Source organism: Molossus molossus, unplaced genomic scaffold (genome assembly GCF_014108415.1).
Source record: "Molossus molossus isolate mMolMol1 unplaced genomic scaffold, mMolMol1.p scaffold_m16_p_8, whole genome shotgun sequence".
NCBI classification, from domain to species: domain Eukaryota; kingdom Metazoa; phylum Chordata; class Mammalia; order Chiroptera; family Molossidae; genus Molossus; species Molossus molossus.
Genome location: NW_023425402.1, coordinates 13,160,827 through 13,186,698, shown reverse-complemented (window position 1 = coordinate 13,186,698; position 25,872 = coordinate 13,160,827). Strand labels below are relative to the sequence as shown.

General features: G+C 47.1%; 1 protein-coding gene across 3 annotated transcripts in view; it reads left to right on the top strand.

The window, feature by feature from the left end:
• The window catches only part of CCND3 (cyclin D3), a 97,674-nt gene that overhangs the window by 67,013 nt on the left and 4,789 nt on the right, over positions 1-25,872 (top strand). Inside the window, exons 1-2 of one of the 3 annotated variants that reach the window (XM_036248388.1) lie at positions 23,152-23,461; positions 24,292-24,507. In XM_036248388.1, the coding sequence (XP_036104281.1) occupies positions 23,264-23,461; positions 24,292-24,507 (414 nt within the window). In that variant the 5' untranslated portion in view covers positions 23,152-23,263. The other 2 variants (XM_036248390.1, XM_036248389.1) reach the window with 2 other exon arrangements.

Sequence of the window (25,872 nt, the reverse complement as noted above, 5' to 3'; positions counted from 1 at the left end):
TGGGGTGGTGCCAGAGGCAACCAATCAATCTCTCTCTCTCTCTCTCCTTCCCTCCCTTCCACTCTATCTAAAAATCAGTGGAAAAATATCTTCGGGTGAGGATTAACAAAAAAAAGAAAGAAAGAAAAGAAAAACTATAGCCCTGGCCCGTTTGGCTCAGCGGTTAGAGTGTTGGCTGGCGGATCAGAGAGGCCCAGGTTTGGTTCCCTCTAAGGGCACGTATCTCGGTTGCAGTTTGTCCCTGGCCCCGGTTGGGGTTGTGGGGGGGGGGCAACCACTCGATGTGTCTCTCTCACATCGATGTTTTTCTCTCTCTTCCTCCCTCTTTCTTTCCCATTCCATCTCAAGATAAGTGCAAAAAAAAACCAAAAACTAAAATCACAAATATATAAGAATCAAAAGTGAATATTTATTCATTTAGATTTTGAAATAAAATCATAACATATTAGAAAATATGTTAGAGCTGAACCATCATAAAATCCAGAAAAATAACATAGTAGCTATTAACTGCTTGACATGCCTCTCTAACACTTATTTCCTACATCTTCTGGCTGCATCCTCGTTGGTTGCATCTCCATGTGACAATGACTTTGTAATATTTTTCACATAGAAAATAAGAAAGATAGCCTAGTATTCCTCCAGCATGGTTGATTGGAAGTTTTAAAATTATTGATAGTTTAGAAAGGATTATTTCAGCTTCACAGGTCATTATTGGTAATGACATATATATACTAGGAGAGTTGTCAGATTTGGGAAAACCTCCAACAGAATTTCTTCTGTATATGAGCTATAAGATTTGAGGGCATTTCATGTTTTGTGGTATAGTGATTCAGCTAAAATAGTCTTTATTGTCTGGCTGGTGTGGCTCAGTGGTTGAGCATCGACCCATGCACCAAGAGGTCACTGGTTGGATTCCCAGTCAGGGCACATGCCCAGGTTGTGGGCCCGATCCCCAGTGGGGGGCATGCAGGTGGCAGCCAATCAATGTTCTCGCTCATCGATGTTTCCATTTCTCTCTCCCTCTCACTTCCTCTCTCTCTCAAATCAGTAAAGGAAAAAGAAAAAGAAAAAAGAGTCCTTATTTATTTTATTAATTAATTATTTTTGTTATAGATGTTTCTCCTTTTTCTCCCCTAGACACCCTCCTCCCAATCCCACCCCACTAAAATAGTCTTTAAATTGGTGACACCTCTTACCCTGTTCGCTGTCAGCTAAATGTTACCGTCTTTGATATCAGTATTTTTGTATCAGATCTGCAAACATTTCTCACCATTTCCAGTACAACTTCTCCTTTCCGACCATTTGAGATGGAATGAAGATGGTTTACGTTAAAAAAATATTCATAGTTAACTCCTTTCTTATAAATCTGTGACCTTTTAAAGGGAATTCATTACACAATTCCAGATAGGAAAACATTTGAAGTATTTGAATGATTTGGTCTGGAAAAGGAAGGCTGGAGTAAGCAAATCACCACCTTCAAGGATCTGAATCTTAGTGGGTATCAGGATCATTCATTAGAATCGCCAGGTGTCTATGGGGAGGGGCTCGGGTAGCTGCCTAGTTAGCAGGTTCTGCAAGTCACCTTGAGCAGGTCTCCCTAAAATGGATATCAAGACTAAAAGAGCCCTGGCCGGTTTGGCTCAGCGGTTAGAGCGTCGGCCTGTGGTCCAGAGAGACCCGGGTTCGGTTCTCGCAAAGGGCATGTACCTCGGTTGCAGTTTGTCCCTGGCCCTGGTTGAGTCGTGTGGGAGGCAGCCACTCGATGTGTCCCTTTCACGTCGATGTTTCTCTCGCTCTCTCTTCCTCTCTCCTTCCCACTCTATCTAAACAAAAAATGGAAAAATGTCCTCGGGTAAGGATTAAAAAAAAAGACTAAAAGAGAAATCTGTGAACAAAAACCCCTAAAAACCCCTGGCTTTGGGCTCAAGGTGTGACCCGATGTCCTGCATATGCTATGGGATGTTGCTAGAAATGCAGACTCTTAAGCCCCACCAAAGCTGCTGAATGGGAGTCCTGGGTGACTCTGCCCACGTGACTGTCAGAAGCCTTGGACTGCAGACTTTTTAGCTGGGTCTTCTGATGTGCCCACCCAGCTTGGCAGTTGGTCTTTTTCCTCTCTAGGTCCTTAGCCTTGGGAATTGGCCTCTCTTCTAGCATCATCCATTGTGTTGATTCATTACATCTCCATTTCCCCTCCCACCAAAGTCCTGGAGGCTGAGATGATTCCTCTTTGATTTCCAGTTTCTTCCAATGCCTGGCACACAGGAGGTGCCAAGGCCTTCACCTTTCTTACCTCATTTGGCCCTCACCCCAAGTTTGTAGGCTGAAACAGATATCCCCACTTTAAAGATGAAGAAACTGAGGCTCTGTCACCTGCCTGGAGTCATAAGTGGCAGAGCTGGAATCAAATCCACACGTGTCCAATTCCAGAGCCTTCAGTAGTGGATCAGTAAGTGTCTGTTGAATCACTTACTTATTTGCTTGATTATTCATCCAAGCATCTATGAATGTTCTTCACTCACTGAGGAGATTCAGGGGAAGGTATCGGAGACAGCAGTAGAACCTGCTTCCTCTTGGTGAACTATTTTTAGAACAGGTGCTATCTGGCATCGCCCTTTTAGTCTGGGCTGCCCAGGAGGCCCCCGGAGTGCCCGGCCTTGGTGGCTCTGTTGCCCTGGGAGTGTGGAAGTGACACTCCTTCACCCCACCCTTTCACAATGTCCTCCATGACTCAGCAAAGAAACTATGGGTTTGAAATCAGAGATGAGATAAAAGGAAGAAAAAAAAACAACCACCCTCAAGAATGTTTTCTTTTCCTGAGGGAATTTCCCTTTCATGTCTCTCATTCCTCTGCCCGGCAATCCAAGAAGCCATCGGCCTGTGGTCAGCTCTGACCCCCAGTCTGGCTTCTCTAGGGCTCACCTCTCTTCCTCCTCAGGCCTGGGGACAGCCTCAAGCCTTCTTCTTCGGTGGTCTCTGATTCGGGGCCACCAGGGGCTTTCCAGCCCCTCTCCTTAGTTTGTCCTTAAATAGTAAAATCGTAATTCTAGAGCCAAAATATCTGGGTGCAGATTCTGCCTCTGCCTCTTACTCAGTGTGTGGACTTGGGGAAGTCCTCCCCCCTCAGTGCTGCAGTTTCCTCCTCTGTAAAGTAGAAATGACAATGAAAGAGAGCAGCGATTTTCAACCTTTTTCATCACACGGCACACATAAACTAGTTGCTAAAATTCTGCGGCACACCAGTTGAAAAGCCGCTGATTTAGAGGATTAAAATAATGAATGTAAAGCATTTAAGACAATGCCAGACTCGAAGTAATTGCTATGTGACTATTGTTATTCTTTTATTATTATTATTTTTAAATTAATTTTAGAGAGAGAGTAAGGCAGGAGAGAGAGAGAGAAACATCGACGAGATAGAACATTAATTGGCCGCCTCCTGCATGCCCTGCACTGGGACTGGGCCCCCAACCTGGGCATGTGCCCGGGCTGGTAATCGAACCGGGGACCTCTTGGTGCATGAGTCGATGCTCAACCACTGAGCCACACCGGCCAGGCTGTTATTCTTGTTGTTATTAATTATGGAATAGTTACTAATACCTGAAGGAGACTTGGGTGAACTCATGCTAAACTTCTTCTCTTTTCATTTGTTCTAGTTTCACCCCAGAATTTGCTTGAATTCTCAATTACTCATGTGGCAGAGAGCTTAAAGGAGCAACTGCAAATGAGTGAATAAATTAATAAATTAGAAAGCTCCGGGTTGCTCTCTGAAAATGAGATTATTGTGATGGATGAAGAGGCATGACTCAATATATTGTTGATTTGGGAATAACTCCATTCATTCTAGGAGGGGGGTGGCCCTCTGAGAATTTCCAATCATAGGATAGCGAGACCCGCCTACCAAGAGAGTTCACTGATAGAGTGATAAACTCAGTATGAAGAAATACAGACTACAGGGGAAGGAGAAGGTAATTCTTGGCTTGTGGTTCTCAGCCGTGGATGTTTCAGAATCACCTGGGGATAAACAGCTCAGCCTTACTTCTGGGGATTCTGACATCCCGATCAGGGAGTGAACAGGCATCAGAATTCTCAAAAGCCAACCCAGTGTTCAGGAATGAAGCTAGACGCCAAGTGGAGACAATGTAATGATAACAGCACAGACTATAAACTGGAGTCTTAGGTACATTTCTCTCACCCTCATAACCACCCCATTTGAAAGGTCAGAACCTGAGGTTTAAATAATTTGGCCAGGGTCACACAGCAGAGCCCATATTTTAATCTAGGTCGGACTCTAAAGGCCTAATGTATTTTGCTACATCCCACGCTGCAGGAGGTCGGCCTGGAAGAACCTTCCCAGAAATCGGAATTAAGATCTGCCCCGATGTAAACTATAAAATCGATACATCACAGGTTAGAGCAAAGCTATGCAAACTGAGTTCAAGAAACACAAAGGCCCCCGGAGCTCCGGCTCGACCTTAACCCGTGCCCTCTATTAACATATCTAAAGGAGGAATGCGTCAGTGGGGGTGGCAGGGTGCTGGGGTTTGTTAGTTTGACACTACTTGGGCTGAGGGAGGCCTCCGCGTCCTGCCGACCCCTGGCAGCATTGTGCTCTGACATCGTCTGCTGCGCCTTCCGTTCCCTCCTGACCTCTCTGGCTGTTGTTTCCTTCCGAGGCTCTTTCTCCACCCACCCCTTAAATACGGTGTCCTCTCCACTGTCCCTCCTCACATTCCCTAGGTGGCAGCACCCAGGTGGGGGGGGGGGGTTCAGCTGCCGGAGCCGAGGACCCCAGGGCATCAAGGCTAAGGTGCGGAGCGGGAAGGGCGTCGGTAGACGTGACCGGAGCTCACAGCCCAGCCGGGCCGCTTGCTGGCTGTGGACCTTAGAAGTTATTTTACAATATTTTTTTAGTCTGTTTCTTTAGCTGTGAAATGGGATAGTGATGCCTACCTTAACTGATGGTTGTGAGGACGCAGATAGACGCCAGGCATTGCAAGCACACAGCAAGAACTCCGTAAATGGTGCTCATGTATTGTGCGCAGCTGCTGTGGGCTTTACCTGAATGTCTGTGGGCCCTTTAAAACCAACATGGGGAAGAGAGAACTTTTCCCCTAAATCTGTTTTTCCTAATCAGCGGAAATAGAAACACCTTCCATCAGATTGCTGAAGCCAGAATCTTCTGGGCTGCCCCTCCCCCACCATCCAGGGATTCTGTTTCCTGCACTCCTTTTGTCACAAGCTACTCTGGGAACTTCTCCCTAGGTTATTGCAAGACCCTCTTAACTGCTTTCTCAGTTTACTCCTCCCCAACTCCGAATGCTTACTGTACTTAGGTCCTGGTGCGTACTGACACCCTTTAGCCCTGGCCGGTCTGGTTCAGTGGTTAGAGCATCGGCCGGGGACCAGAGAGTCCCGGGTTTGGTTCCCGCTAAGGGCACGTACCATGGTTGCAGTTTGTCCCTGGCCCCGATTGGGGTTGTGTGGGTGGCAACCACTCGATGTGTCTCTCTCACATCGATGTTTCTCTCTCTCTTCCTCCTTCTCTCCCTCCCACTCTATCTGAAGAAAAATGCAAAAATGTCCTTGGGTGAGGATAATAAAAAAATAAAACCCTTTAATAGCTTTCGGTTGCATTTGGGGCACAGCTCAAATTCTGCAGCTATAAGGCCTTTCATGATGTGTCCTGCCTTCCTGTCCAGCTCCAGTTCCTGCTGCCATCCAGTCTCACACCCTGACCCTCACTGCAACATGACAAAATCTTTCCTGGGAGAAGACCCCCCCCACACACACACACACACGTGCACGCACGCACACAGACTGCAGTAGGTGCCTTTCTCCCAAGGCTTCCATCTGTCTTTCCAACAGTACTCAGAGCCCCCAACTCCTCTTGGGCATCCTGGGTGCCTGGTGTGTGGCAGACTCTCAGTAGGGGGCTCTCCTAATAAAAGTTAACATTTATGGATTCTTGGTGTGGGCCAAGCACAATTCTAAACACTTAACATCCTCACAGCTCTATGGGGTACGTATGCTTTATCCATTCATTCTACCGTATTTGTTGACCAATTCCCTCTGGTCAAGCCATGGTTCAGGCACTAGGGATATGGCAGGATAAGGAGGATGAGGAGTGCCCGAGGTGGGGAGGCATTCCTGTTTTATCTAGGGAGGTTAGGAAAAGGCTCTGAGAAGGTGAAAATTGAGCAGAGACAGGGAAGGGGGAAAGTAGCTATGTGGGTATGTAGGGGAAGAGAGGCTCAGGCAGAGGGAGTAGCCAGCACAAAGGAGAAAATTCGCTCCACTCCACAGATGAGGAAACCAAGAGTCTAGGTAAGTCATCCAAAGTCACACACAGAGTAAGTGACAGAGCTGGTTTTCAAACCCAGGTTCTGTAACTGCTGACTTACACTGTTAGCCATTACTCTGCACTGTCTCTTGTGGGACACAGCGGGTCCCTTGGCTGAAGGCAAACTGGCTCTCATCCCCTGGCTCGGTATTCAAGTTCACTTGATGCCTCTGTTTTCTGTTTTGTCTGTTTCTTTCTGTGGCCTTTATTGGAGACAATTAGATTGTGTTCACTCAGCAGACAACCTCAAAACTGAGGTTGCTTCTCCTGCAAAACTGAGGACAAGACCCTGACATATGGTGACTTGGCAAAGGCCCATTCCCCTTCACTGGTCAGTACTCAAGGTGGCCTCTGTAGCAACTACTGTCTCTCCCCGCACACTTTCCTTCACACTTCAGCAGGAGGAACTGAGGCGAGTGTCTCTGCAGGGGTGCTCTTTGAGCTGGCCTTGCAGGACACGGAGCAGATTTTCAGGGGCGGTGGGGTGGGTGTTTTGGGCAGAAAGGAGTGTGTGAGCTGAGCAAAAGCATCAACGTTGGACCATTCAGTGGACCCAGAATATAAGTATAAGGGAGGTGTGTGTGGTGGAGGAGGGGAGATAAAGCTCCAGGGAGAATGTAGGGTAGATCATGGCAGCCTTTTAAAGTTTTTAAATGGCAGACTTTACATGTTCATTTCAGATAAGGGGTCTGGATGTTATCCTGAAGACGTCGGGACTTGAAGGTTTTAAGAAGCAAAGGAAGTACGTGTGCTTCCCTGAGGTTTTTAAAAGAGCTTGGGCAGCAGTGGGGATGGAGGGTTGAAGTGGGTGAATGGAGGTAGGGGACCGGTGAGAAGAGAGGGTGTCGTGTCTGTGTCCGAAGGGGACACCTGAGCGTGCAGTGGAGGGGCTAGGTTCCAGAGACATTTTGGAAGCAGAAGTGACAGGAGCTGCTCGCCGGTTGGTGCGGACATGTGGAGCGGGAGGAGCTGGGAAGGAATCATGTCAGCATTCTTAGCTTGGATGACCAGTGGATCATGGTTAACTGACACACAATATGAAAGGGGAGGGGCAGGTTTGGAGCATCTTCGCTCCAGGTGTCCGTGTGACATCCAGCTGGGGATGTGGTCTGGGAGTTCAAGGCGGAGGTTAGAACTTGAGAAACATGAATGCGGAGGCTGAAGGAATAGAATAAGGTCTCTGAAGTGTGTGTGAGAAAATGTGGGCCTTGGGAGATAAAGAGGAGCCATGGCAGGAGCTGGGGATGAGTTTTGAATAAGGCATCGCTGGAACTATTTGACTCATTTCAGCATGTGCTGGAAGTCGGTGGAGGCCCCATCTCAGGGCCGCACACAGTTGACTTAGTCTGGACTATCTGCTCAGAGGCACTCACACCAGGGGTGCTTCCTGTCATCCTGGGCCCGTTGACATGGCCTGTGGGGACTGTCTTTTTCCTCTGCATATGCCCGTCCTTCCACTGCCCTCCTGAAAATGGGGATCCTGGCTTCTCCCCCGTTATTCCCCAGGAAACTCAGCCTAGGGTTTTGCACACAGTCGGGCTGAGAACACTAGTGAGGAGCTGGGTGACCAAGCAGAATGGGCGGCAGCATTGAACTTAGTCCACTGCTGCTTCTTGAATTCTTTTATTTTTATTTTTTTTCTTTATTGATTTTAGAGAGAGAGGAAGGAAGAGGGAGAGAGAGAGATAGAAACATCGATGAGAGAGAACATGGATTGGCCGCATCCTGCATGCCCCCTACTGGGGATGGGGCCCACAACCTGGGCATGTGCCCTGACCGGGAATCGAACCAGTGACCTCTTGGCGCATGGGTCAATGCTCAACCACTGAGCCACACGGCTGGGCTTGAATTCCTTTTTAAGGGGAACATCTGATTTACTGGAGTGGGTATAATCTGCTCTGAATCTCGAGTTGTGTGAGGCTTGCTCCATCCTTTGGTCCATTCATCCATTCTGTATCAAACTTTTGCCAGTGCAAATATCTACTAAAAGTTGAGCACTTTAAACATGGGTGGGGGGGCTCCTAGCAATTGTCATACATTATCTTGCTTACACTACAACAGGCCTCTGAGGAAGGCACTACAGCTCTGTTCTGCACATGGAACTTGGTGTTTTGACAGAATCAGATCATTTCCCCTCAGGTTACACAAGGAAATGGTAGAGGTGGGATTCAGCCCCAGGTCTAACTCAAAAGCCCTTATGCTCTCAGTCACTTGTGTTAAGGTCCCCTAGGTAGGAAATGCCATGTAATTTATTATCCAGACTGGAATGATTTTTTAAAGTTTTATTGAGATAAAAATTTTCATATCGTAGAATTCACCTATATGAAGTACACAGTCCATTGGCTTCTAGTATATTTAGAGTTGTGCAGTTATCACCATCATCTCATTTTAGACCGTTATTATCAGCCCCGAAGAAACTCAGTACCCATGAGCAGTCATTGCCGTTACCATCACCACCCCAGCCCTCGGCAACTACTCAACTTTTCCCTGTCTCTCTAGATTTGCCTATTCTGAACAATGTACATAAATGGAATCATGACATGTGGTCTTTTGGTTGACTTTTTTTGCTGACCATAAGGCTTTGAAGGTTCCTTCATGCGGTAGGGTGCCTCAGAGCTTCATTCCTTTTTATGAATGACTAAATGATATTCCATTATATGGATATACCACATTATATTCATTATATTTGTTCAGCTGTTGACAGACATTTGGGTCGTTTCTACTTTTGGCTAGTATGAATGATAATAATGCTCTTGCATTTGAATACAAGTGTTTGTGTGGATGTGTTTTTATTTCTCTTGGATATATACCTAGGAGTAGAATTGCTAAGTTACATGGCAACTATGTTTAATGTTTTGAGGAATTGGCGGACTGTTTTCCAAAGTGGCTGCACCATTTGACATTCCCACCAACAGTGTATAAGGACTCCAGCTTCTCGACATCCTCACCAACACTTGTTATTCCAAGCTGGGACACTTTGAGAGTGAAGGGTGCAGCATTAATAATTATATCAGGACACCGGTACTAACTGGAACATATTCTGAGTCTACCTAGATACCAAAAAACTAGAAGATTCAATTCCTGATTTCAGAGAACTTTCTGGCCACATGATGAGTCAAAGCCCCTAAACCCACGTACTTGAGTTAATTAAAGAAACAAGTAAAGGTAAATTATTAAGAAGGAAAGCAAAGTACATTTTATTTCCCCAGGAGATTTTTTTCTCTGTATAAGAAAAGAACTGTCTTATATGTCACTGAATTGCCTATGGCCCCAGGACGATCTTGGTGTTTTGATAGAATCTCAGTAAGGATCTATGGAAGGAATGACACAACTCTCCTGGAGGGAATGTAAAAAAAAAGGAATGAAACAACTGGCCAGGGATATGTGAGTTTGGGGGAAGTATGAATCCTTCCTAAAAATGTATGTTTTTGCTCAGTGTTGTAACAACACTAATGACAGTTTAAAAAGGAAAAACCGCCCTGGCCGGTTTGGCTCAGCAGTTAGAGCGTCAGCTGGCGGACTGAGGGATCGCAGGTTCGGTTCCTGGTCAAGGGCACGTACCTGGGTTAGAGGTTCAATCCCTGGCCCTGGTTGGGGTCGTGCAGGAGGCAACTAATTGATGTGTCTCTATCACATCGATGTTTCTCTCTCTCCCCCGCCTCTCTCTCTCTCTCTCTCTCTCTCCCTCCCTCCCTCCCTCCCTTCCACTCTATCTAAAAATCAATGGAAAAATATTCTTGGGTGAGGCTTAATGGGGAAAAAATAAAATAAATAAAGGAAAGGAAAAATGAAATAACTTTGCGATTAGAGGAATCTTAAACTGGATTTTGTAAGTGTGAATGACTGACAGAAGGTGGAGGAAAGACCTTCCAAGTCTGGGAATTGCGGAAGCAGGGAGTCTGGAACCAAAGCTCCAGTCTTTGTGCAGGATACCTCCTGTAGCAGGTTAACCAAAGTTGGGAATAGAAAGGTGTAGTACCTACCCCCAGGAGTTTCCAATTGGGGGGTGGAAGGATAGAATTTACTCACAGGAAACAATGAGACTAGTTCAAAACAATCATTAACTGGTTGTGTGCCCTTGGGCAAGTCAGCTCCCCTCTCTGGCCACATTGATCCTTCTGGCTCTGAATTTCCCTGATCTCTAATGCTACGACCCTGGTGGGCCAGGAGGTAGGACTTGAGGGAAGGAGCTGGATTTGGAGAAAGGACCAGGATGCCAGTGGTGGGTGATAAGGCCTTGGGGTGGGCTGGAGTGCTCCAGCTGAGATAAAATTGGATAGGGTGGCTGGGGCCTCTCTCTTGAAGGAGAACTTTAAAAGCCAGGCTGGTTGACTTTTAAATTTGACCTGATAAGCAGGTCCTTGGACTGGAGATGAAAGGACTGTCTGTGAGAGATTAATCTGATGGCCCTGCGCCATTGATCTGGATCTATCTGGACGCACTGTGAAGACTGAGAGGCTCGCTGAGAGGCTTTTGCAATAGTAACGTAGGCCCAGCCTTTGACAAGAGGGTTTCGAACTCCTCCTGCCTGTCTTGTGATACACATGGCTTCTGTGAAGTTTAATTTTTCTTAATCATAGTAATTTAAAATAAATGTTTTTTTTTGTTTGTTTTTTTACTTTATGACAGTTATGGCTGTATTATGTTGAGAAGGCAGAATGTTAGACTAAATAAATTTCCGTTTGCAGAGGGTAATTTTAGATTATGCTACCAGATTCCCTAGAGAGATGCTTTCTTCTCTGCTGTACATGGTTTGCTTTGGTGGCAGATTTTGAGGAATTGGCTAACAGCATACTGGAGGAACGGGGAGAACAGGGTCTCAGAGAGCATCTGCCAGTGGATTGGTTGGGCCGGGTGATTGACCGGGTACAGGAAACCCAAGGAGGGAGAAATTCCAAGATGGCTCCAGGGCTTCCCGGCAGCAGAAAGGCGGTGCTGTTCATAAAGATGTACGAATTGAAGGAGGGGCGGAAAGATGATGGTCTACCTTGAGAACCCGGGGAACAGGTGGCCATGCTAGTCCCAGTGAAGGACTAGCCAGGTTGATCATGGAGGAGGAATGGCTTGGTTTTTCCCAGCCTAGAAGTTTTGCCTACTGACCTGGATGTTTGGCACTTTGACTGGTTTACTTTCTATGTATCAACTACTAAAGAAGGTGTTCGCTGTAGGGTTTTAGTAGGTGCCCACGTCAGACTAAGGAAGTACCCATCTATCCCTACTTTGCTAAGAGCTTTTTCTTATTGTGAATGGCTGTTGAATTTTATCAAAAACTCTTTTGGCATCTGTTGATGTGATCATGATTTTTTCCCCCTTTAATCATTTAATGTGATGAATTATATTGATTTTTTCCAAAAATAATAAACTAGCCCAGCCAAGGTGGCTCAGTGGATTGAGCTTTGTCCCATGGACTGAGAGGTCCCAGTTCGATTCCCGGTCAGGGCACATGCCTGGGTCGCAGGCTCGATCCCCAGTGGGGGTGTGCAGGAGGTGGCTGTTTCTCTCTCACATCGATATTTCTATCTCTCTCTCTAGAAAATCAATAAAAATATATTAAAAAATAAAAATAAAAACACTAACCAGATATTTATTTTTTCTTTATTGATGTTAGAGAGAGAGAAACATTGATGTGAGAGAGAAACATCAATGGATTGCCTCCCATACTCACCCTGACCTGAGATCAAACCCGAAACCTAAGTATGTGCCCTGATCTGGAATTGAACCCACAACCTTGTGGTGTGTGGGATGATGCTCCAACCAACTGAGCCACCTGGCCAGGGCTACTTAATGTTTTTAACTTTAACTTTTTCATTAAGTAAATTTATTTTAAAAGGAAACCTGCTAATGTCTCAGGTTTATTGTTCTGGTACACACCCACAACTTTAAAATGAGCATAACACTGTTAAAAACATTTTTTCGGGCTTAGAACGTGGGCTCTGGCATCTGACTGGATTCAAATCCCAGCTCTGCCCATGTAGCACCTGCTGCTGGTCTCCACCAGATGCCATGGCTCTCACCCTTCCAGAGTGCACCAGCCCCTTCCAAGTGTCAGCACCGTGACTTTGCCCGATGGCTGGTCCTGGCTGTCAGAGTCCATTGTGCTCTCCCACAGGAGAGCTGCAAGTTCTGGGGAATTCATTGCAGGCCCCTCCTCCATCCCCAGCAGCCCTCAACCACTGGCTGTCGGAACGGTGGACCAGGTGTCCTACCCCATCACCCCGGGGGTGCAGTTCCTCTGAGGCAGCGGCTTGCACTTTTCATCGCCTCCCAGGGTTCCTCAACAGGATTGAGCTCCATTTGCCCACGGTGGTAACTTACTTAACAATGTACTCTTTACTGGCTTCCTTCCCTTCTGTCTCATTTCCCCACTCCTGGGTGCTTCCTGGACTCACCTCCCAGGTCAGTTACTTCACTTGAATCCTTGTCTCAGAGTGTGTTTCTGGGGAGACCCAAGTAAGGCAGCCACTTGCTACTGGCATGGTGTTTGGGCGATCCTTAGCTTCCCTGTGTGTCTGTTTCCATCTGTAATAGGAGGTGTAATAATAGCACCTATACCTCATGGAGCAAATTGCTAAAGCTCTCCGTGCCTAAGAGAAGGTGCTTAGCAAATGTAATCTATTATTGCTACCTAAAATTCTCTGGTGTGCTACACACCACTCCCTGCCTAAACTTTCTGTGGATGCCCCCTTCCAGCCTCTCCCTTCTGACATCCCACTATGTCTCTGAGCACCCACAGCCCCATTTCTTCCATCATAGGCTCTCTTGTGTAATTCAGGTGAACAGGACCCCCAACCCCCACCACTCCCAATGCAGCCCACCTTTCCCATCACACATAAACTACCCTGCCTTTCTCCGGTAGGTGTTGCAGGTAAAAGCCTACTGTCTTAATGACATCTCAGGGTTTCGCCATAGTCATGCACTTCAGACTGGAAGTTCTTAAAGGAGAAGCTTCTCATCTTTGGCTCATGTTCAGCATCCTAAAGCCTGCTGAGGCCTGGGAGCTCCCTTTACTGAGCATTTACTATGCGCCTGGTGCTTTTCTCATATTGATCGTTTGCAACCACCCTATGAGATAAGTGCTATTACTGCCCCCATTTGCAGATGAGGAGCCTAGGACGGAGAAGTTAAGTAGCTGACCTAAGATCATACAGCTGGCAAATGGCAGAGCCAGGCATCAGCTTAACTCCAGAGCTCACTTAGTCACAATTCTAGACCAATGCAAGGCGGGCTGGTGCCTAGGGTGATGAATGCTGGCTTCCTTGCTTCCCAGCCAGGAGCTGAGACGAAGCTCTCTCTGCCAGGTGTTCAGTTCTAGCAAGTTACTCATCCACACCCGAGGCCCATAGCTGTGGAACAGGATTCTCAAACAGCATAAGACGACAGGAAAGCCTCATTTATTCAGAATCCAGGCAGCCAGAAAGAGGGAGGAAAAAGCAAATGTGTAAATATATAGGTTGTATTCTAATTTTATGAAAAGGGGGAGACTTGACAGGTTCAGGCCAGTACCTGAGGTTTCTTTTCACTAGCAACTTATGATCTAGAGATTGCAAACTGTTTCCTGCCCCTCAGATCCAGTCCATAGAGCATTGCAGGTGCCTTGGAACAAGGGGAACGGATGGCAGCATTCCTTCCCATGGTGTGGCAAGAGGCCGGAGCTAAGCAGCACCTCCTGGCTTCGGAAGTCACCCCTCCGCACGGTTCCCTTACCACCAATGAGTTGCCATTTATATGTGGCTCATGCTGGTGATTTTCTTACATCTAGTTTGTTTGTTTGTTTGTTTGATTGATTGATTGATTCATTCATTCATTCAAACAAACAAGATTTTTTGAATACATACCATGAACCAGGCACCACTCTGTTTTGGTAGGATAGTGAGGGAGCGGACAAACTGTAAACATGATATGTAAGTAAGCGTATCGTACGGTGGTGATGAATGGTAAGCAGAAAGATAGCAGTGAAAGGGCCAAGGAAGAATCAGGGTTGCAGCAGGATGGCCAGAGATGATATCTGTGCAGTGAGGCTTGCTTTAAAATTGGGAGGAAGTGAAGGAGAGGCCACGTGGATATCTGGGGCAGAACATTCCAGGCAGATGGAACAGTGCATACAAACGGGACATGTATGCCCGGCATGTTCTAGGAATGATCAGGAGGCAGTGTGACCAGGGCACAGCAAGTGAGCCAGAGTAGTAGGAAGTGGGGTAGGAGGTGCAGATGGCACAGGGTCTGTGAGCATTGTGAGGACTTTGACAATGACCGTTAATGAAATGGGTGGATCTGGGTGCCCATCAGGAGGCCGCCATTGCAACCCAGGTGAGGGATAATGCAATTTAGATGGGGGTGGGTGGAAAAGCAAAGGATTGGAGATGTTTTGGACATAAAATCAACCAGAAATGGGTAATGGGTTGGATGTGGGAGACTGGTAAAGACAAGGAAGAATTGAATTTGGACCAGGGAGGTAGCAGAAGAGAAGAAAAGAAGGTGGATTCTGGAGATATTTGCAAAGTAGAGCCTCTCGGCCCTGCTGATGGACACGTGTGGGATTTGAGAGAGGAGTCAGGGACAACACCAGGTGTTTTGGCCTGAGCAAGTGGAAGGATGGAGTTCCTGTTTTCCGATTTGGGGAAGCCTGTGGGAGGAGCAGGTTTGTTGGGGGAAAGCACAGGATCTCAGTTTTGGAGAAGTTGGGTTTAAAGGTGCCTATTGGACATCCATGTGGAGTTGGCTTCTGTGTGCAACAGAAACAGAAAACAGGCCAACTCACGTGTCAGCTCTGATTGGGTTGCTCTGCTTGGAGTGTGTTTTGAGATTTTTAAGGCCCATCCAGGCTTCATGGGAAAGAGTTTCTTGATCCAAAAAAAAAGTTTCTTGATCTGTAGTGAAGCCTGTCTTGGGAGCTGGATAGGCAAATAATGGTAACTGGGTGTAATAGCCCATTGCAGAGTGGAAGAAAGATGTGAAAAATTCAATTTATTCCGTGTATCTTTGTCTTAATTCTCTAACAGTTCTCAGTATGTCCTATCGTGTACATACTCTATTAGGGTAGCAGGGATGGACATAGCTTGTAAATTAAATATTCTAAATATATTGAAAGAGTATGCTCCAATTTTTTATTTCTTTATTGATTTTTAGAGAGAGAGGAAGGGAGAGGGAGAGAGATATAGAAACATCGATGAGAGAGAACAATTGGCTACCTCCTGCATGCCCCCCACTGGCGATCGGGCCCACATCCTGGGCATCGGGCCCATAACCTGGGCATGTGCCCTGACCAGGAATCGAACTGGCGACCTCTTAGTGCATGGGTTAATGCTCAACCACTGAGCCACATGAGCCGGGCTCTCCAATTGTTTTTACTGAGGAATTGGATGAGCAAAAACTTTTGAAGATTACTGATTTGAAATATTGTACAAGTATAGCAGAGGCTTAAAATAGTGACCAGGAACACTGTAAGCCCTACAGTGTCTCCTGAATCTTCAAAGAACGAACAAAATCATGTTCAGTTGGGTTTAAAGCTTGGTTTTCCCCACTATGAAACACACATTTAGACATATCATCACCTGTGGGATATATCTACCCAAAATATTTGATCCTCATCTGATCAGGAGGAAAAAAATCCACAAATGCAGATTGGTGCGCACTGTGTAAAACAATGCGCTTTCAAAACTATCAATATTATCAAGGTCTTTAAAAAAATAAAAAGGTCAGTAACTATTTTAGATTAAAGGAGATTAAGGAGTTAGGGTAACAATGCAAACAAGGGCCTTGATCGGATATTATTGGAACAGTTGAGGAACTTTGTATATAGATTGCATATGGATTGTATTAGAGTAAATTTTCTAATTGTGGTTATATGGGAGACTGGCATTCTTAGGGGACACAGGCTGAAATATGAATTTAGGTGAAGGGTGTGTTTGTGTTCACTAGTCTTCTTGCAGCTTTCCTGTAGGTCTCAGATATTTGCAGTAAAGTGTGGGAAATAGTATTCATATAGGTTTCTCCAGTTCTCAGAAAATGAGGACATCCAGCAGTGGTGTGCCCGACCACTTGCAGTATGCTGGATTGTTCAGTGGCGGGAACGTGGTCTTCTTCGCCCCTTCTGAAGCCCAGAATTGGCCAAATCTTCACCGCAGTGGTCATCCTTGGCGTTTTCTGTTTTCCAAGTGCCTCCATATCTATTGTATTACATTTATGATCATAAACAGTCCATATACGCAAAGAAATGTGTGCTTCTAAGTATCACAATTGGCCCTGGCCAGGTTGGCTCAGCAGTTAGACTGTTGGCCTGCGGACTGGAGAGTCCCGGGTTCAGTTCCCGCTAAGGGCACGTACCTGCCTGGGTTGCAGTTTGTCCCCGGGCCCTGTTTGGGGTCTTGTGGGTGGCAACCACTTGATGTGTCTCCCTTACATTGATGTTTTTCTCTTTCTCCCTCTCCTTCCTCCCGCTCTATCTGAAGATAAATGCAAACATGTCCTCGAATGAGGATAAAAAAAAAAAAAGTATCACAATCACAGGGTTTTTTTATTATTATTATTCACCTGAGGATATTTTTCTTCTTATTATCAGATAGAGTGGGAGGGAGAGAGGGGGAGAGAGAGACAGAGAGAAACATTGATGTGGCTGGTTGCCTCCACCACGACCCGACCAGGGCTGGGGACAAACTGCAACCAAGGTACGTGCCCTTGACCAGAATCGAACCCGTGACTCATTGGTCCGTGGGTCGACGATCTAACTGCTGAGCCAAAATGACCAGGGCGACAATCACAGTTCTTTTCAAGGGCTCACCATTTGCCAAGCGCTCTTTAGTGTATTTTACACAAATGAGCCCATTTCATCCTTCAGGCATTCTATAGGGGTGCTACTACTATTATTTCCATTTTCAGAAAGGGAAACTGAGGCACAGGGAGGAGGTGTAACTTATAACTTGACCAAAGTCACACAGCCAGTGAGGATGGAGTGGAAGAGGGGTGGCCCTGGATCCTGCCATGCTCACCACCCCGACCCTGCCCTTACCATTGGGAGCTGGACCATCTAAGTTTGCCAGAGCGGCCGTCCCAGGAGGAGGGCTTCTGCTCCTCAGACTTCTGCTTTTTTCTGAGGGGTTCTGGGTACATGTCCCTAGCAGAGAGGATAGTCCTTGAGAGCGGAAATAATAATAATAATAACAGTGATAAAACAGTAGCAACAGAAACTACCATCTCTGAATGCTTGGTGTTTGCCAGGCATGGGTGAGATATTTTCTGCCTGTTTAGTCCTCAGAAACCCTCTGTAGGGTACAGACTGTTGTTATCCGCTTTTCACAAAAGGGGACACAGATAGACACGGACAGAGGTTTTAGTAACTCCCCCACAGTCCTAAGCCACGGAACCAGGCTTCGAACTCAAGCAGCCTGAATCTAGAGCCTTGTCCAGCTCCCTGTTTAAAGGACCCCCCTTTCCGGCCCTGAGGCTGCCTGGCCTCTACTTACCACCTCAGTCTGTTGGAGGCAACCGAGGCACAGGATGTAGACGGAGCAGTGATGGGCCTCACTCGTTTCCTTGTTTACCCCCGAGTTCTCAGATGGGGACATTTCAGTGATGAAGAGGAGGAAGAGGGAGCAGGGAGAAGAGGAGGAAGAACACATCGTATCTTTCCTCCTTGGGGCTTTTCGTCTGGCCCGTGTAGTCCATTCCCACCTCTCCTCTCATTCGCCATTTCACTGAATAACTTTTTCTAACTGAATGCACCTGGGCAAAACTCCTCCCCATATTAGCTGTGGTCACTGCTTCTAAAAAAAAATTTTTGTCTTTATTGACTTTTACAGAGGAAAGGAGAGGGAGAGAGAGATAGAAACACTGATCGGCTGCCTCCCGCACGCCCCCCACTGGGGATCGGGCTTGTAGCTGACCAGCGCCTTGGTCCTGGGAGTCTAGGATGACTCACTGCGCTCTGGGCATGACAGTGCCAGCCAGGGGCAAGGCAGAGGTGTCCCTCATAACTCCCTGCTCACCAGGAGCTCTCTTGCCCAGGGTACAGGTTCACATCCTGGTTTCCAGGACTGGGCAGTCTCTGTGTCCCTTCCTCAATAGATCAATACATATTCATGGAACAACACGAGAGGCAGTAGAATGAAGTGGTTAAAAGCACGGACTCTGAAGCCAGACTGGCTGGATCGAATCCTGTCTTCACCACTTTCTAGCTGTGTGATCTTAAGCAAATGGTTTAGCCACTCTGAGTATGGATTTCCCTTTCTATAAAACGGTGGGAAAATAATAGTGTACTTCTCATAAGGTTGATGTGAAAATGAAATGGTTTAATACATACCAGCTATGTACCGTGCCTGGAACACAGTGAGCATTCCACACAGGGCTGTTATTGTTGCTGGTGGTCACAGCACAGTGCCTGGTCCTGCAGAGGAGACACAGACACACAGGACACCATTCCTGTCCTGAAGGAGAGCAGTATAGGATTTAAAAGGGTATCGTTTGGGAGGAGCTAAATAGACTTAGTAAGTTGTTTAATTCTAGTGAACCTCAGTTTTCCCATCTGAAAACAATTCTTAGAGGGTGAAATGATACATGGTAAACACCCTGCCCAGTGACAGAACACAGTGGATATCAGTATATGTGGACTGTCTTCCCCTTTGCAGGAATTTACACTGTGGGTAGGGAGAGAGAGCAGGTCCAGAACCACCAGCCCAATGCAGGGCACGTACAGTGGGATCTGCAGGAGTTTGGAGGCCAGAGGGTTGGTTCCTGTAGCTGGATTGTTCTAGGAAGGCTTCCTGGAGGAGAACAGACCTCTGCTGGGCCTTGAAAGATGAATAAACTGAGCAGAGAGGATAAATGGGCTGACCAGTGATGGAAGGGGATGGATTGAGGATATGAGGAGGGCAGTACAGGTCCTGGCATCTTTTAGAGATCTGCAGATCTGCAGAGAGCATTCTGCTTTCTTCTTCCTATGTCATCGTCTAATTGGAGTTTTCCCTGCTATTTCTCTGTTGTCTAACTAGCATTCCTCTTGCTTCAGTTGAAGGCCAGGACTCTCTAGAAGTGGACGGCAGTGGTCATTTCAGACTAAATGAGCTTTTGGTGTCTTTATTAAGCACCATTATCCCTAATAATTGGGATTAAGACCAGCTGAGATTCCTTAGACAAAAATAGCAGGAATTCTGAGGGCCAGATCTCAGTGAAAGTCTTTGGCTGTGAATGACCAAAATAAGGCATCATCCAAGATGCAGGAACCAGACCCAGGGATGCTTATAGCAGGGAGGTGAATGAAATAAAGAACAGATTGTTTAATCAGTGCCATGGGATATATTGGTTGATAATTGGGGAAAAGTAAATAGAGCCTCACTTAATATGATACACCGAATAAATGGAGGTAACAATTTACACATTAAAAAAAAACCTTTATTGTGTGAACTCTTGACAATGCAGATTTTGGGGGCCTCATCACAGAGGCTTGAGAATGAAAAGCCCCAAAGCAGGGCCCATAAATCTGCTTTTTCAACCAGCTCCCTTGTATAAATAAATAATCTATAAGTATTTCCTACATTTTCTTCTAGTAATTGTATAATTTTAGGGTGGAAAGGCATGATTCAAAGGCAGAAATCACTAATGAAAATATCATTAAAGAAGGCTACATAAATATAAAGTACTTTATATTTGTTAGAAAAAAAGAAATCTGCCATGAACCAAAAAATGATAGGCAAATAGTGAACTAAAAAAATGTGTAAGCTATATGACAAAGAAAAAAATATGGAAAAGGGTACCCTTAAAATGTAAGAGCACATCAATAAGAATAACAAGCAGTACTATAAGAGAATGGGCAAAGGGCATAATACGTAATGATTTTCATAAGAAATGTAAATGTCTAATAAAGTATAAAAATATTATTACTAGTAAACTACTTTTCATCTTACCAGTTTTCTTTCTCCATAAAGAAAACTTGGGATATCTATACAATGGAATATGATTAAGCCCTAAAAAGAAGGAAACTTTGCCATTTGCAACAACATGCATGGAACTTGCCAAGTGAAATAAGTCAGACAGAGAAAGACAAATACTGTATGCTCTCACTTATATGTGGGATCTAAAAATCCATACTGAGCCCTGGCCGGTTTGGCTCAGCGGTTAGAGCATCCACCTGCGGTCCGGAGAGACCCGGGTTCGGTTCCCGCTAAGGGCATGTACCTTGGTTGCAGTTTGTCCCCGGCCCTGGTTGGTCGTGCGGGTGGCAGCCACTCGATGTGTCCCTTTCACATTGATGTTTCCCTCTCTCTCTCTCTTCCGCTCTCTCCCTCCCACTCTATCTGTGCAAAAAATGGAAAAATGTCCTCGGGTGAGGATTAAAAAAAAATAATAATAAAAATAAATAAATAAAAATCCATACTGAGAAACAGAAAACATATTGGTGGTTGTCAGAGGTGGGGATTGAGGAGAGGGCAAAATGGATGAAGGTGGTTAAAAGATACAAACTTCTAGTTATAAGATAAATATATATATGTTCTGGGAATATAATGTACAACATGGTGATGATAGTTAACGGTTTTGTATTGTACATTTGAAAAGTTGCTAAATGAGTAGATATTAAAAATTCTCATCATAATTATAGAATTGTACACCTGAAACCTAAATAATTTTATTAACCAATGTCACCCCAATAAATTCAATAAATATTTTAAAATAAATTCTCATTACAAGAAAAAAATTGTCAACTATACTTATTGTGGTAATCATTTGGCAATATATACATGTTCAATCATGTTGTATACTTTAAACTAATACAATTGATATATATGTCAATTATGCCTCAGTAAAACTGGAAAAAAAATTTTAATAATGATTTACTTTCTTATCAAAGATAAACTTCTAACCTGAACAATAATTCTGAGAGTAAAGAAACACTTTCCTTCAGGACAGATCTGGTTTCTGGTTGTGTACTTACTTCAAAAGCTACATTTTTTAGTCCTCCTGCACTCTGACAACGTCTTACATGTCAACATCTTTGTGTCCCCATAACTTCATATCATTCTTTATAGTTTAAAATATATTATTCTCTTTAATGAAAGAGTACAATCTTATGATTAATTAACTAAAACTTCATATTTGTATTTTGGAAGATAGGAGTGAAAGATTTACAAGTTAGATAAGGTGCATGGCACACATTCATGTTGGCACAATGGGAGCTCTTGAATTTAAAACAAATAACATATAAATTTTATTACTAATAAATTACTTTTCATCTTTCCAGTTGGAAGAGTTCTTTTCTTTTTTTAATCCTCACCTGAGGATATTTTTCCATTGAATTTTATTATTTTTTATTTTTATTTATTTTTATCCTCACCGAGAACATTTTTCCGATTTTGTTCAGAGTCAGAGGGAGAGAGAGGAAGAGAGAGAGAAAGAAACATCGACGTGAAAGGGACACATTGAGTGGCTGCCACCCGCACGACCAACCAGGACCGGGGACAAACTGCAACCAAAGTACCAGCCCTTAGTGGGAACCGAACCTGGGTCTCTCTGGACCACAGACCGACACTCTAACCGCTGAGCCAAACCAGCCAGGGCTGAATTTTCTAAGTTCTTTACAATGCAAATGAATATTTCCATGATATTAGAACAACAGTAAAATGTATTATATACAAAAATAATTTTCTCATTGAGAAAATGTTTAGCACAGAACTTGCCTCTTATTAGTGTCCGTTCCTATCAAGGAGGACCTCAGGAGAGGCAGGAATTCCCCAAGGCCTCTTCCCACTGGGAGCCTTACTGGAGGCTTGTGGTCTGCCTCTTAGTCACGTGGAATCCAGCTTTGGGGAAACTACAAAGTAACCCAAAGTTTGGGAGGTAGAAGAAATGGCAATTGGAAGATTTTATAGAGTCTGGGCAAGAAACTCCTTCAGAGAGGATCTAGTTTCTCCACCCACGTTTTCCTCAAACAGAAGCTAAGGCCGACTTTCTGGGCTCATCCAAGGCCACAGAGCAGACTTAATGACAAGGTGAGGCCTTGAATCCGTGGCCTTTCCGCCCTGTTGTATTTCTGTAATGTGCTGATTTGGACTAGGCCTTCTCATACTTTCATGTGGCCAGGACCCGGCGGGGGGTCTTGTTGAAATGCAGATTTTGATCCTGCAGGTCAGGCGTCGGCCTAAGAGTCTGCATTTCTCACCGGCGTTTAGGTGATGCAGATGGTGCGGGCTTTGCCATCACAGCATTAACGGGCCGCAATGGGGTACCGATGGTGCAGAGCACAGATTCTGGGGCCAGACTGCTGGCTTCCCAATCCCAGCTCTGCCACAGACTGATGACTGTTAGTGTGCTTCAGTTTTCTAATCTGCAAAATAAGTATAATACCGAACTCACGGAGTTTTTGTGAGGATCTAGTAAGCTATGGCGCGTTAAGTGCTTAGAACCGTGTTCGCTAAGAACGAGTAATTTTATCCGTTTTCCTATTCCCTAGAGCAAGCGCGGGTGAATTAGGGTTTGACCAATGAATGAATAACCTTTGGAGAAAAGTTTTTTTTCCTGGGCGACTAATGTCAGAGAGGCAAGATGGGAGGGCACGTTGGTGGGGGAGAGGACCACCTCCTGGAAAGCTCTCTCCACCGGGTGGTCATAAAACGCGGGGCGACCGGAAGCCGGCCGGCCCGCGCCCGACAACCAATGTGGCCGCCGGGGGGGAGGGGGCGCCCGCCAGCCCTTTCCGTCTGGGGCGCCGGCGGCCCCGCCCCTTGGAACGTGTGACGTTAGAGCATTCCACGGTTGCTACACCGTCGCGAGGGGCGGGGCGCCTGTCAGGGAAGCGGCGCGCGCGCCGACGCAGGCGGGCCGGGGCTCCACCGCGCAGTGCCAGCACCAGCTCCAGACCCGCGCCCCGCTCTCTCCGGCCCGCCGCCTGCGTTCTGGGTTGCGAGCCCGCACTCTCGTCCTTCCGTGCGCTGCCCAAGTATGGAGCTGCTGTGCTGCGAGGGCACCCGGCACGCGCCCCGGGCCGGGCCGGACCCGCGGCTGCTGGGGGACCAGCGTGTCCTGCAGAGCTTGCTCCGCCTGGAGGAGCGCTACGTGCCCCGCGCCTCTTACTTCCAGTGCGTGCAGAGGGAGATCAAGCCGCACATGCGGAAGATGCTGGCTTACTGGATGCTGGAGGTATTGCCTGGACGGGTCACCCCTCCCCCGCCGTCCCTGCGTCCTCGGCTCCGGACATCCCGGGGCCGCCCTGTTGGGACATCCTGGTCTCAGCAACCATCAGCGAGATGCTACGGGGGCCCAGACCCCCGGGCCTGGCCTTTCACGCGCCACCCTAGCCGGCTGCGTCTCCTTTTCCCTTCCCCAACCCCGACTCTGACTGCCAGTGGTTTGGCACCCTAACTAATCCTCTCTTCGGCCGGGAAAGCGGGACAGGGTCCGCCTTCTCCCCTCCGGCTTTTCTAGCGTCTCCTGCTTTCCTTCCCCACCCCGTTTTCTTAGGAGAGCGCGCCTGGAAAACCCTGGGCTCGGCCGCCCCCGCCTCAGAGCCGGTTCTTGCGTCTGTCGCGGGGTTCTGGCGGGGAAGGCTGTGGGGGTGGTGCGCGCGCTGTTGGACGATCAGGGAAATGAAAAGTGCGGGAGGCAGCGGCAGGAGTCTCCTCCCTTCCCTTTGGGTGTGTGCAGCGGGTGATGGTAACGGGGGTAAGGTCCCAGTTCTCTGGCTACCGTGGGTGGCCCTTGGGCTCCCCGTGGGGGAGGGGAGTCTCAGTGTGGAGTCCTTCGTAAGAGAGCCTCTGCTGTACCTCCCTTGGTTGGGGGGCAACACGGAGGAAGTGGGAGGGGGCGTCGTCTTGGGGTAAGCGCATCCTCCGTATTAGTCCTTGTTACTGTAAGTCATTTTTACATTTTGCTCCCCGTCCCGCTTCCTTTCAGCGCCCCCCTTTCACCTTTAGTGCTGCTGTGCTTCCCACGCCCCTGCCCAGAAGTGACTCTGTGTCCTCCCCCCCCAGGTATGTGAGGAGCAGCGCTGTGAGGAGGAAGTCTTCCCCCTGGCCATGAACTACCTGGATCGCTACCTGTCCTGTGTCCCCACCCACAAGGCGCAGTTGCAGCTCCTGGGTGCGGTCTGCATGCTGCTAGCCTCCAAGCTGCGCGAAACTACTCCCCTGACCATCGAAAAATTGTGCATCTACACCGACCACGCTGTCTCTCCCCGCCAGATGCGGGTGCGTGCATAACCAACCGCCCACCCCCTCACCCCCAACACATACTGCCTCCTCTCCAGGAAAAGGAATGCTAAGACTTCAGAGGCTTCCTGCCCCCCTCCCCTTGGGGAGGGTTCAGGACCGCAGAGATTATATATTTGGACAAAAGGTGGGGCAGTAAAGTGTAATGGTTAGAGAAACCCCAGCCCAGGCTTAAGCTGCCAGCATGAACTAACTCCCCATTTCCTGACCTCCAGGGGGTGCCATTTCTCTTGGTCTTTCCCCCAGATAGCAACAAGTCAAACTGCATGTCTACACTCACTAGTACTTTGCCTCTGGGTTTACACAACCATCATGAGTTATTTATTGGCTGCAGAAGGACATGTCTGCACACCCCCACTGGAGTGGGGGAGTGGAATGTGCTTCTTGTGGGGGAGGGGGCCTGCTTTGGGTGAGTCTTTATCCCAGTGTGGACTTTGTGATTGAAAAGACTCCCAGAGCAGATTAAAGCCCAGCCCTTGATTGCTCTAAGGAAGGGCCTAAGGAGTTTCATCCCACCTTTTTTCCTTCCTAGTACATCCCAGAAGAGAAAGCTCCTTCCTAATCCTCATTCTGAGGAACTTGAGCAGCTGCCTCAGGCCTGGTGGAATCATCTCTCCCTTTCCCCCTTAGCCAAAGGCTGAGTTAAGGGACAGACAGGGAGCTGAGCTGCAGCTGCTTCCTATGTGATAATGATGCCCCCTCCCCTGGCCCGCCCACTCTGACCAAGGTCTTTCATAACCCTGTGGGGAGCTGCTGTCAGTCCTGTGGTTTGGGAAGTGGCTCCCTGGGCCTCTTGCTGGGAACTTGGGCTGGGTTCTTCCGAGGCAGGGCAGGAAAGTTACCAGTTCTCTTTTCCCAAAGCCTGGAGAGGTGAGGGCGCTGCTTGGATCTGGAAGAGGTTATCTGGGGCATCTCCTGGGGGGCCTGGGGGAGAGGGTGGGTGAGCAGGCACCTTCCTCAACCTTGCTCTACACTGCCAAGTCTTCTCCTGACCCTGAGAGGAGTCTCTGGGCCCCATCTCCCGGGGAGGAGGGCAGCATGCAGGCTGCTGTGATTGGCTGGCCAGGAAGCCAGGGTACTGGGGCCCCCGACTGCTGCTTGTCCAGGAACAGGATTCCTCTTCCTGCCAAGTAGCTCTCGGAGATGGGAGTAGGAGGCCGGAGTTGGGAATCTGGGAGGCCCCACAGCTCTTTGTGATGAATCTGGTAGTTTTTGGCAAGTCTCAAGGTGGAGCTGGTTTCCAGGGCCAGCGGGAAAGATGTTTTTGGAGGGGTTTGGGCTAGAAGGTAAAAGGGGACTTCCTTTTTTTGTGAAAAGATTGGGATGGTATGTGTGCCTTTGTGT